Source organism: Xenopus tropicalis, chromosome 3 (genome assembly GCF_000004195.4).
Source record: "Xenopus tropicalis strain Nigerian chromosome 3, UCB_Xtro_10.0, whole genome shotgun sequence".
Lineage (NCBI taxonomy): Eukaryota > Metazoa > Chordata > Amphibia > Anura > Pipidae > Xenopus > Xenopus tropicalis.
In genome coordinates this window covers 101110008-101122743 of record NC_030679.2, presented here as the reverse complement: position 1 = coordinate 101122743, position 12736 = coordinate 101110008, and the positions used below count along the sequence as shown (strand labels likewise).

The window sequence follows — 12736 nt, the reverse complement described above, 5'->3', positions numbered from 1 at the left end:
TTCATTATTTATGTGTTATAGATTTTATATTATTTGCTGTTTCTTCTAACTCCTTGCAGCTTTCAGAGCAGCCAGAAAACTATTGTTGCGTGAGGCTACAGTTTTATTGTTATTGTTACTTTTCATTACATATTTCTCTATTCAGTCCCTCTCCTATTCATATACCAGTCTCTCATTCAAACCACTCCATGGTTGCCAACTTAATTTGGATCCTAGCAACCGGACAGCTGCTAAAACTCCAAACTAGAGAGCTGCTAAACAAAAATTTTAATAATTAAAAAACTACAAATAATAAAAAATAAAGACCAACTGAAAAATGTCTTGGAATATTACTCTTTACATCATACTAAAAGTTAACGCAAAGGTGAACAAGCTATTTAATGATTATTAATTGGCCTCTGTTATGGAATTATTAATGCAAATATTAAATAGAAGCTGAAAGCTAAATCTGGAAGTTTCAATCTTTTAATTTTTTTTTTCTTAATTCTTGAAGGTTCTCGAACTTCAGAGTCCACCAAGAGCCAGCGCAGTAGTAAAAGACTGTGTGCGAGCATGTTTAGATTCTACCTACAAGTATGTTTTTGTCAACTGCCATGATCTGTACTCACAGCTACTAGATCAGGTAAGATCTCAGTAACATGCTAAATTGTATGCAATGTATTATGGCTGCTTAGTCTAATTTTTAGAATAACTCTGAAAAAAATCCACCTATATTTCCTAATTTACTTATAGACAAAGATAATTTTTCAACTGCCAGAATAATTCACTCTACCATTTAAAACTGTATTCTTGAACAAATGTATTTTTTTAGTTGTAATATTTGTGTGCAGGCAGCCATCTCAGTGCCTTGTGCCTGATTATTAGCATTCAGAAGAATCCAGCTCTACACATTAGAACTGCTCACAGATAACCTATTGTTTCTTCTACTCCCATGTAACTGGAGGACCCCAAGCCGGACTTGGATTTCTTACTATTGAGTGCTATTCTGATATCTATTGGTAACTGCTATCTTGCTCCCTTCCCATTGTTCTGCTGATTGGCTGCTGAGGGGGGTGACATCACTCCAACTTGCAGCTCAGCAGTAAAGTGTGACTGAAGTTTATCAGAGCACAGGTCACATGGCTGTGGCACCGTGGGAAATGAAGGATATGGCTAGCCCCATGTGAAGTTTCAAAATTAAATAAAAAAAAAAACAGTTTGGGTCTTTAAAAAACAGATTTCAATTCCGAATTCTGCTGGAGAAGCTCCATTAACTTATGTGTTTTAAAAAGAAAATGTTTCCCATAACTGTATTCCTCTAAGTTCCAGAGAACTGTCATTGCCAATGTCAACTTTGCCATAAAAAAATCTAACCTAGTATTTTGTAAATGTATCAACATTACTGCTACAATATAAGCTTAGATAAAATGGCTCTATCCCTTCCGCAAAGGATAAACAAAGAAAAATGAAGTAAGTTTATTGTGTGGCAGGACTGATATTTTACAATATTTTAAGATATTTAATTTGATCTAATTAGTTAAGAGAATATCAAAAGGGCAAAGACATTTAGCTCTGATGAAAATTAACTGTTCTCCTGATAAAAATGATAAATCACAAAGTTTCTGAGTGTGTGTATTCTATCTGAAGAGGTTGCTCAAGAGCAGTCCATGAAAATTGCATTAGCAATATATATGTTAAATGGCTGATTTAACATTTGATATAATAAGTGCAATCTACATTATATTAACATCTTTAACATCTATATAATCTACATGATAGAGGCAGCCCAGTGGAGAGCTACTCAGATATAGGCCTTATAAAATATTTGATATATTATAGTCACCCAACAAACATATAGTACATTTACAAAAAATAGGACATTTAGGGGTATATATATTATGCTGTGTAGAAAGTGGAGTGAAACATTACCGGTGATGTTGCCCAGGGCAACCAATCAGCAATTAGATTTCAACAGTTAGAAAATCAAAGCAAAGTATCTGATTGGCTGCTATGATCAACATCACCGGTGATGTTTTACTCCTCTTTTTACACAGTATGATAAATATACCCCTAAGACTAAAGTCAAAGGTCAAACATCCCTACATGTAAAGCAAAGATAAGTGACACACGTTCCTAGTTGCTAAAGGGGTGTTTTTTTTAATTAAGTTCTGATAAGGTTTCTTGAAATTAAGTTTTAATCTTAAACAGGTTGGCATGTGTATTGTGAGTATGTTGTACAGGACCTGTAATCTAGAATACTTGGGAACTACGGTTTTTCTTTGGATTTTTTTGTACCTTATGTCTACTATAAATCATAAAAACATTAAATACGCCCAATAGGATTGTTTGGCCTCAAATAAGGATTAAATATACCTTAGTTAAATCAAGAAAAAGAAAATATTATTTTACAATTTTGAATTATTTGATTAAAATTGAGTCTTTTGGAGATTGCCTTCCCCTAAGTCAGAACTTTCTGGATAACAGCTAATGGATCCTATACCTGTACTGTGCTATATTAAATGCACCACTCGCTTGGATAAAACCTTTTCTGTAAGCTGAAAATGAAGGAAAAAGGAAGGGCCGTTGGAATGCGACTTTGCATTCATATAGTGGTTTTACCAGTAGTGAGTGATTATACAAAGCAATTGGCCTTCTGTACCTGGACCTAATGCAGCTTAATTATGGACTCATTCTATAAAAGTAAAATATAACCATATGCCTGGTAATTTAGAAAAGGAATGTACAGACAGAACAACTAAGCCTATTATAGCTTGGCTCACAAGTACAAAGCCATTGCACAAATTTAATTTTATATTCAACTAAAGAGTATAGTACAGATATAGGGTTAATCAGTACCAACCTCTGGCAACTAAGCATTCCATAGAGAAACTACACAGATGCTCTTGATCACTGGCCTGAGATGTATTGCAACATAGTTAGATAAATTTGGAAACAATTACAATAATGGAGTAAAGAGATGAAAAGGGGGGGGTATGATATATATATTTGGGCTCATTTGGTTGGGGGAGATTGGTTATTTTAAATGGTTTTGACCAAGTCTAATTCCCTGTTTTAATAAAGATTGTGTTTTTAAGCATAACTAAGTATACAGTGTTTTAGGGTCTGTGCCACGTCTGTGGATTGTGGTGTTTTTCTATAGGTTATTAAATCCCTGATTGCGCCTCTTACTTTTTTAAGTGGCAGTTGAGGGCTGGTGGCAATTGCCTATTTTCTTTTTTGATTAGAGAGATGAAACTCGTCTTGTGATAAAGAACTGGCTGTAAAATATCAATAGTACTACATTTTCATTTGCTTCTTATTTAGATTAAATAATTATTAAAGAGATATAGGATGTCACTCATTTGAAGATTTACACCAGAATTGTGTCAACCAATACTTTTCATAAGCAGTGATTTTTGGACTGCAAATAAAAGCTGATACTGGGTTTGAGATCATATGTGTGTTTTGTCTAACTGGTAAGAGAGAATGAAGTTCTTGTGACTACAAGTGTATAACTGAAAAGCTCCAATTGATTCTATACATTTGCTTTTGCTTGAGTGGAGAAAAATTGCTACCACTGCAAAGGCTGGTGCTGCATATAAGGTTTCCATGGAAACCATGAGAAAATAAAAAGGCTTCTTTGTTTTACTTTAAAGTGTATAGAAGTATACACTGATTAAATTGGATCCTCAACATCAACTGCTCTTTGATAACAAAGCCGAGATGCAGGGCAGGCACTGAGCAATCTGTATGCTAGCATTCCACTGCCTCCCTGACAGGCCAATTTACCCCTCCCTGATTAAGTTTGTTCTTTATGTGTGGCTACAGTAGTTCTCGAGTTTGGCTAATGAAAATAGACAAATCTTACATTAAAGATACATGTCTAGAGTTATTGCTTAAATAATTATTAAAGCCTACTTAACACCATTCTTTCTTTTTCCTCTTTAATTTCCCTGCATTTACTTCATCTTTTCCCATCCCCTGTGTAGTCATATTTTATATTGCCTTACGTTTTGTATAAACACGAGTGAACACCAATAATTATAATATAAATAAAACTGTTGAAAAAAAGTTAAATATATCTAGAAGTAAAGAAATATAGTTGGATTAAAGATTGCCATAATATCACTACATTTTAAGAAGACAGTGTATAAAATTAGAATTTCTTTTTCAAAAGACCTTGTGGTTTATAGAGGAAAGGCACAGTTGATATCTCCCTGTAAACATTAAATAAACATCTGTGCTTTTAAATAATGGGCATTGGAGGGAAGGGATTGCAAAGCTTTATAGTTTATTTACTAGTGTTCATCTATCACTGTGTGTTGCTATGTCAAGTATTTTGAGGCTGCTGGTATTAAAAGCAAGTTTGGTTTTCTGGAAGCAACATGCAGCATGCCAATTATATCTGTAGGTGTATTCAGTTTATTTAAACAGCTAGTATTCTTTTTTTTTTTTTTTACATTTTGCAAATGGTTTTAGCTAATAAAACATGGAAAGTTGAATAAATATTTTTCTTCCATTTTTTTTAATTGGAATTTTAACCTTTCCAAGGCATGAGAATGCTTCTCACTGCAGCCAACGAACCAGCTTGTAAGGAGGTGTATTAGACTTCTGACCAGGAGGGAGGCTGCACTTTGCTAGATGAGGGAAGGAGCTTGCATCAGAGGCCAGAGGCAGATAGAGTAGCCAGCAAGGGTATTCTGTGCCTGACAAATAGTTGGTGTTTTGGGATAGGACCTCCAGGGCCGGATTTAAAGATTTTGCACCCCTAGGCACCCCTGCGCTTGCACCCCCTTTCACCCACCTGCTGCAGCTGCTTCTTTTTCTCCAATGCAATCACTAACACTGGGGACTGGCAGGAAGGGAAATTAAAACAGCTGTCAAAATCTCCTGCTTGGTGCCTAGTGGACATGTGGCCAGTGGGCGTCATGTCACTACCTGATTTTTTCTGGACTAGGCCTGGGCCTTTGCGGCCTGCCTGAGGAGCCAGGGCGATTGTTGAGGATAGAGGGAAACCTATGAGTATTGCAGTAAAGCAGTATGGGAGATGTTTGTGCACTGTATGCTGTACATGACAGAAAGGCATGTGGAAGTTTTAGTGGCTAGGAGGCCTCCTCAAATGGCTAATGGCACTCTGCTAGTGCATTTACACACTACAACTGGCACTAGAGACCAGGTGAGAGGGAATACAAGTGTGATGTATGTGTAAGAGAAGGTGAAGAGTAACTTTTATATTTAAAAGTTAGGCTTCCAGTGCTCAAGTCTGTACCATTGGCAACCCTGAGAGAGCTGCTACAATAAAGTCTGTGCCTATGTTCATCGCACGAATGTGTATCATGTCTGTTTTTCTTAACAAAGCCCTGTATAAGCATCTATCTAGTGACAGTGAGTTCACCAGCTACAGGTGGCTCCATGGATTTCTTAAAGCTTCTATGAATGGATGCCATTGGTCTATGCAAGCATACTGCTATTCTGAATATACTGTAAATAGGGTATAGTGGCCTATAAACTGGGTATAGTGCCCTATAAACTGTAATGTTCTATAACTTTTATCTCAATCAACTGAAACTTCTGACCTTGCATACTGTTTTGTTTAAATATATATAAGTAGATTTTTTTTTTGTTGCTTTAATTTATTGCATTGAACATATAAAGCAATTGTTTGTTCTCTGATTAACCATCTTACAGCAATGATTGCAGTTCTAGTTCATTGGATAAATTACAGAAATTGAGTAAAAATGTGTCCCTTCTAGAGATCTCCAGCAATTAAAACTATAATAGGAGACATCTCATTGACAGCAAAGGGCTTATGAACTGAGGCCAGTTTTGTCTTTTTTACTCCAAGACATTTTTACTTGGAAAGATTTGCTTCTTCTTGAAATGGTACCTCTCACAAATGATGTCTTTGCTCTGGGAAGCGGAGAAATGTGGGCAATCTCCCTAGCATATTTGTTGGCAGATGCATACATCCCAAGCATTTCTGGATAATGCCCTTAAATAGTGCTTATAATCACACCCCTACAGTGAAACAGCAGACTGATACAACCTGTTTTCAGGTATGGAAATATCTTGGGGTGCACATGGGAATTTGGTGCTTCCATTTGTGTAGGTCAAACAAGTGCCAAAAATTTGTTTAAATGTACCAAGATATTATGTAGTAAAATAGAAACACGAGTACGTCCACCACATTTGTTAGAAGTTACACACTTGTCTTTGTTGGCAATGGTTCCTAAATAAATACTTGTGTTAGCTGAAAGTCACAAATAACACACCACTGACACCATGTACAGACAAATTTGGTAAAGAAATGCCTAATGTTTCACCTTGTAGGAAATGTAATGTAGCAAGAGAGAACAATATAGGGACTAAATCTAGAAGTTATTTTGTTAGGTCAGGTGGGTAATAAATATCTTTAGGCCTTATTACCTCAAAAGAGGAAGAGATTAGATACAATATGTTCTGCCGACTAGTGGAGCCAATTTGGCCACATTACACAAATTCACTTGTCTGGCAGGCAAAAACTGCAAACACAGGGAGAAATGGTCATCATTTAAGCTTTTTTTTTTTTATTATTTTCCCCGGTCTGAGGCTAACACCTTAACCAGTATGGCTGTGCATTGTTATGCAAACATGCATTCCAGTTTAGGCAGTTCACAGAAAGGTACAAAGTTAGAGTTTTAAAGCTGTACCCATGTTTCCACCATCCAAAAGATCCCTTATTCAAAAACCTGTTATGTCCTATGCAGTCCATTAAATCAATTTATTTTAAAAATGTCAACATTTACTTTTTCTCTGCAATAAAAACAGTAACTTGTACTTGGTCCTAACTAAGTTGCTTGAATCCATATATGCAGCACAACATCTTATTGGGTGTATTTAATGTTTAAATGATATTTTATTAGAGTGAAAGTATGACTAATCATGTTATGGTAAGACCCCTTATGAGGAAAACTTCAGGTTGCAAGCATTTTTGATACTGGGTCCCATGCCTGTATTAATAGATGCTCTAGAACCGTTGTATATATGTGGTGTCAATTACTTGTTGTTACTGAGATACAACAATCAAGATCAAATTTTGACTGCAGATTTAATTTAAATAACTGCAAAAACCTGATCACAAAAAAATATGTTTGTCTGAATGGGTAACGTTACACACCTTAATAGTTACATGTCCAACACTGCATTATATCTGAGTACCAGAGTAGCAGAGAAGCTTAATAGATGGAAGGACTTTTTTTTTTTTTAATTGGCAACTAGAAACAACACTTGTAGAGCAAACTTGAGCATTCTCCATCAGACCTTAATATTAATTCAATATTATGAAGGGGAAGTGCAAGGTGTATAAAGGAATAAAAACACAAAAAAGCTCCTGACTCCTTACTAGCTGGTAGTCTTAAAGGAGTGTTCTTACAATTGCTCCTGGACATAAGCATTCAGTCCAACAGTTACCTGTCTAGCGTTTTGGTGTCACATTGTTCAGCTGTATCCGAGACTGGTTGTATCTATCTATCTATCTATCTATCTATCTATCTATCTATCTAATTATCTATCTATCTATCTATCTAATTATCTATCTATCTATCTATCTATCTATCATCATCATCATCTATCTATCTAATTATCTATCTATCTATCTATCTATCTATCTATCTATCATCATCATCTATATATATCTATCTATCTAATTATCTATCTATCTATCTATCTATCATCATCATCATCATCATCATCATCATCATCATCATCATCATCATCATCATCATCATCATCATCATCAATCTATCTATCTATCTATCTATCTATCTATCTATCTATCTATCTATCTATCTATCGACCTCACTGTGAGTGAACACTGAGGTATGATTTTCAATTACCCCTCTTTGTTTTTTTTGCATGAACCTCTGGCTTCCTATTTGTTTCTTTGGAAGCCCATCTGGAATAGTATCCAGTTGGAAAAGGCACTTTTAGGCTATTATAGGGTTGCATGTATATAGGGTCATATTATTATCTATAGTCCCAATATTACCAATTAATAGTATGAATAAAAATGCATCGAACATTCTTACAAATACTTGTGATAATCACCCTTATTAGTGCCCTTTCAGCACTGCAAAAGTAGTTTCACTGCATTTATTGCAATCACTGCATCCCATATGATTGTTATAGCTAAGAGTGCACTTAAAGGTTCACTTCCCCAGCATTGTATTAGTGAACCAGTTATTGGTGCAATGCAGACTTAAGCTCTCAAGCAAATCCATCTATGATATACATTACTTAAAGATTTCTTAAGGCTGCACCAAATGGTGACCTGGCCAGTCAGTTGGTAACTTAGCTATTTAACCCCCTTCTTTATGTAACTTCTTAATTTTTATTATCATCATCCTTTATTTACAGTACCAGAAGGGAAATCCATGAATAGCACATAGAGAATACGCAATCTCCTTACAGATAATGCCCTAGTTGAAACTGAAATTAAAAGTCAAGTGTGTCACCCTACAGCTGGCAGCTGTCATTTAACATTCATAGCCACAGATTGATTCCTGCGATTCCTGAAGTAAATACTTACTGTCCCTAAAGCACAACTTCTCTCTCCTTGCTTAGCAATATAATCTAGAAGCTCAGTTTCTTAGTTCATAGCTCATTTGTATGATCAGGTGTTGCTGGCTTTTAAGGAGAGGTGATTTCATTTCCATCATACACAGCATTATATAATCAAGTCGAACAAGCTGACTGTGAGATTTTATATTTTGGATTCAGTGTTATATTTAAAGTACACTGGAAAGTGTGATAGCAATATCAACACATCCTCTGTGAGTGTTTTTTTTTTTTTTTTGTTGTGTAATACTCTTCTTTGATAGTAATCACATGGAATTAAGTAGAGCTAGATTTTCATCAAGCAAGGAGCAAACAAGGTCATCCATCCTGACTGACCAAATCTGTGCAGAAAACCGTGATGCAATGAAAGTCATCACTGCAGGAATTGGACTAAAATACATTCCATTTGGGATTTAATGTGTTTTATTCCCAGTACTCAATGAACAATCACCATTACAGTGTTGAATCTATGATTTAAGGGGTTGTTAATGACCAGAAATGCAGTGTGTAAATTGCTCCAGGGTTCCCCTGTGTCAGTGGGGGATCTGCACTCAGTTTGGGCAGGAGGCAGGTAGAATGAGTGGCATCAATGAAGATACAGGTATAGGATCTGTTATCCAGAATGCTCAGGACCTGGGGTTTTCCAGACAAGGGATCTTTCCGTAATTTGGATCACCAGACCTTGTAGTTTGACATGTACAGAATGATAATAAATCTTTTCATGTGTTATACAGCCACCCTTCTTTGGATGAACAAAATACTTGCACTTTTCATTGATGTAGCACTCCCCTACTTTATAGGAAATGGATTTCTTTCAAAACATTTAATGAAGTATAAGGATAATATATATATTTCTACATATCCTATAGCTATTATTCTGCAACTAGTGATGAGCAAATTTGGAGTGTTTTGCTTTGATTCAAAAGTCTGCTAAACTGTGGAAACTGTGCCAGTTTTCTGAAATGTGTTGGTGTTAATGGAAAGTCAAAATCACATTGTGGGTAAAGCATTTTTAGCTCTACTACAACTGTTCTCCATAGAAAATTTTCTTCCAGACATGGCTTGAATTCTGTATAAATATCCTTCTGTTAATCTAGTAGAAGTTAATCTAGAGCAACTGGACTTGCTGAGAAGTGATGAGCAAATCTGTCCTGCGTTGCCTTTCCAAAAAATTCCCAAAACTGCTTGAAAAAAAATTTTTGTGCCAACTTTTTTTTAACCGCAGCAAATTTTTACATGGGAAACATTTTACATGTGACTTCTAACTCTAAATGCATTAAAGTCAATTGGCGTTTTTTTCTCACTCCAAATTTTTTTGTCTCAGCAACATCTTTTCACAGCATAGTTTTGCTGCAGTTTTGTGAAAAAATTTGCTGAATGCGAATTACAGAATTTTGCGTGAAAAAATTCCCTCATCACTATTGCTGAGTAATCATTGCAGATGTCAGTGCTCATCTGAGCAGCTTCTTCAGTTCAACAGTTCTTAAGTTCATGTTCAATGACACAAGTCCAGTTGCTCTAGATTTTCTTCTACTAGATATACCATGACCTGGATGAATACAAACCTTCAGTCATCCCTTTGTTTAGATATGCTTTCCCCCAGTTGCTCAGGCCAGAAAATCTCCAAATCATCTTGTCCAAAACCGTCTTCTGTTAGTATAGGTTAGCCATGTGTAACCATTTCATTTCTGGTAGAAATTTTTCTAAAAGAAGGCTTTAGCAGGAATGTGCCTTAGATGATGTGAGGCTGTATTTTGTTTCTGAGAACAAAAAGCTTATTGTGACAAACTTTTGTAATTTCTTTCATTGAAGCCAGCGTACTTTTTTATACAAACTGATATAAAAAAATATTACATATAGATATATATAATAATCAAGAATTTGATTTGTTAATATTTCAGGGTAAGAAACAAGATGTTCCTCGAGAAGATCAAGGACCAACCATAAAAAACCTGGATTTCTGGCCAAACCTTATTACTTTGATGGTTACCATTATTGATGAAGATAAAACATCTTATACACCTGTCTTAAACCAGTGAGTATCATATCATTCCTAATGACATCAGACAATACCTTGTAGCTGTCAGCATTACATCATAAGTAAGTAAATTGCGTATGAGTGTACAAAGAGATTCATTCCCTTTAGCAACCGTCAGTACACTGTATTTGCCCAGAGTCATGTTTAAAAGACTTCTTTAAAAACTGGCACCATTCTTGAAAAGAAGGCTAGAGTGCTTTACTTTAGCTTAGGTAAAAGTAAGATAGTGCTATATAATATAATAATAGGTACCATTCATGCTAGTGACTAAACACAAAATTCAGGGGTAGCTATTTGTGAGCATTATCAAAAAGATTTGTGTGTCTTTATGCAAGAAAACAACCCAAACTTATATTTGGAGACTAAGCAGAGGTGATAGATAGTTACAGGCCTATAAATGTTGATAGAAAAACCTCATTCTTGCATTATGCTCCTTGTACTTTCATATAGTTGCACTTGGCAAAGTTGCCAGCCTCCTGTTCCAAATTGAGCACTGTTGTGTGTATTGACACAGGGAACTCTGAATCAGGTGGTAGCTCCAGGGTTCCCAAATTGGCATGAATCAATAAAAAAATGGAAGCACGCATCACTTTTATGACGAATAAGAGAAATTACACAAAGTGGACCTTTTTAACACAATTGCAGCTGCAGCAATTTCGACACATCAGCATATTTTAAAATGTCAGCGCCACTCCTCCTGATGAGCGAGACAATGCTGGTATTCTGGGGGAAAACATAGTGTGATAACACTATCCCCCCAAATGCCAGTGTGCTACCCAGCAGTATCATACAAACTCTCATTGCACTCTGGGTATCGTTATTAGGAGGCATTGCTTCTGCAAATAATTTGGTGGTGTTCTGTAATGTGATACTGCAGTCTTCACACAAAAGCAATATTGATTTATTACTCAGATCAGCTATTCTTAAATAGTGTAAACTGTGTATTTGGAACAGTGGAATCACATCAAGCGTTCCATTATAGACAGCCATATTATTCATTTTATGTCATATGAACCGTAGAATTTCCTCAATGACATAAACGTGTCTCTCAGGAGATGACTTCTATAGCCTTCCCTGGTGACTGTGCTGACACTCTAATTACAGGAGAGGTGTAGCCACAGGGGACGCTGAAGGCCCCCTTTTGCAAGTTTCTTAAATATCCAGTATGGCTTTAGCTGCAGGGAGAACCAGTATTATTAGTTGCTTAGCATGCATAAGCACTGAATACTGATAGTGGGAATGCTGCCTCTGGGTAAATAACAAAATTAAGTGCCAATCTTTTTTAAATCTAACATTGTTTCTGTCACCCCATATACACAATGCTGTGTATGCTCAGAGTTGCAGGAAGCCCCAAACACTCAGGAATGTCTACACATGCTGGGTATTCAGTCTAGTTTAACATTAAATTATAGACTGGCAGCAGGCATACATGAACAGCCAATGAATTTGATGAATGATATTTGATGATCTGTATCATCCATCCATAGAATACTCTGTAATTTTTACTTGTACTTCTACCTGCAATCACTATGTATCTATCTATAAAAATTGTATGTGTTTATATGTCCCATCAGTGTAATACAGCATCCTTATCACACATAAAATATTACACATTTAAATTAGTTAAAACATCTTCTCTAGGGGATCAGGGTATAGAGAATGTCTCCATATCTTTCTCATTTATCTTCCTGCTTGCAGGCTAGGTGGAACACTTTGTACATCATTTACGTTGCACAAGTGGAAGAATACTGGAATTTTGCACCCCTTTGCCCTTGAGCACTTGCACCCCTGCCTATAAAAAATAGCCCTTTAAATTGTAACTCAATTTAATACTCATATATTTTTTTCTTTTTACGTCCCTGCCATAACATCTCTAAGCCTACATGCTTATGCTTAAACAAATATGTTTAATAATCCAAAACCTTCAGAATGAAATAGCAAATATAAAGAATAAAACATGCCAGATTTCCTGACAATGTCATTCTTCATCTTAATGAGCAGTGAAAGTAGAAAATGAGCAGCTTACGTCCTTTCTCTGTATGATGCCTTTATACTTCTAGATATTGCATTCAGAAATCATGTCTGTTTGCAAACCCAGGTAATCATGGTTCTATAACTGCACTT

General features: G+C 35.8%; 1 protein-coding gene across 3 annotated transcripts in view; it reads left to right on the top strand.

Moving 5' to 3' along the window:
- unc13c (unc-13 homolog C) overlaps positions 1-12736 on the top strand; it is a 232196-nt gene that overhangs the window by 128148 nt on the left and 91312 nt on the right. For all 3 annotated transcript variants that reach the window (XM_031899178.1, XM_031899177.1, XM_018092423.2), the window contains 2 exons: positions 494-622; positions 10476-10609. In XM_031899178.1, coding sequence (XP_031755038.1) covers positions 494-622; positions 10476-10609 — 263 coding nt within the window. The remainder of the gene's footprint in view (positions 1-493; positions 623-10475; positions 10610-12736) is intronic.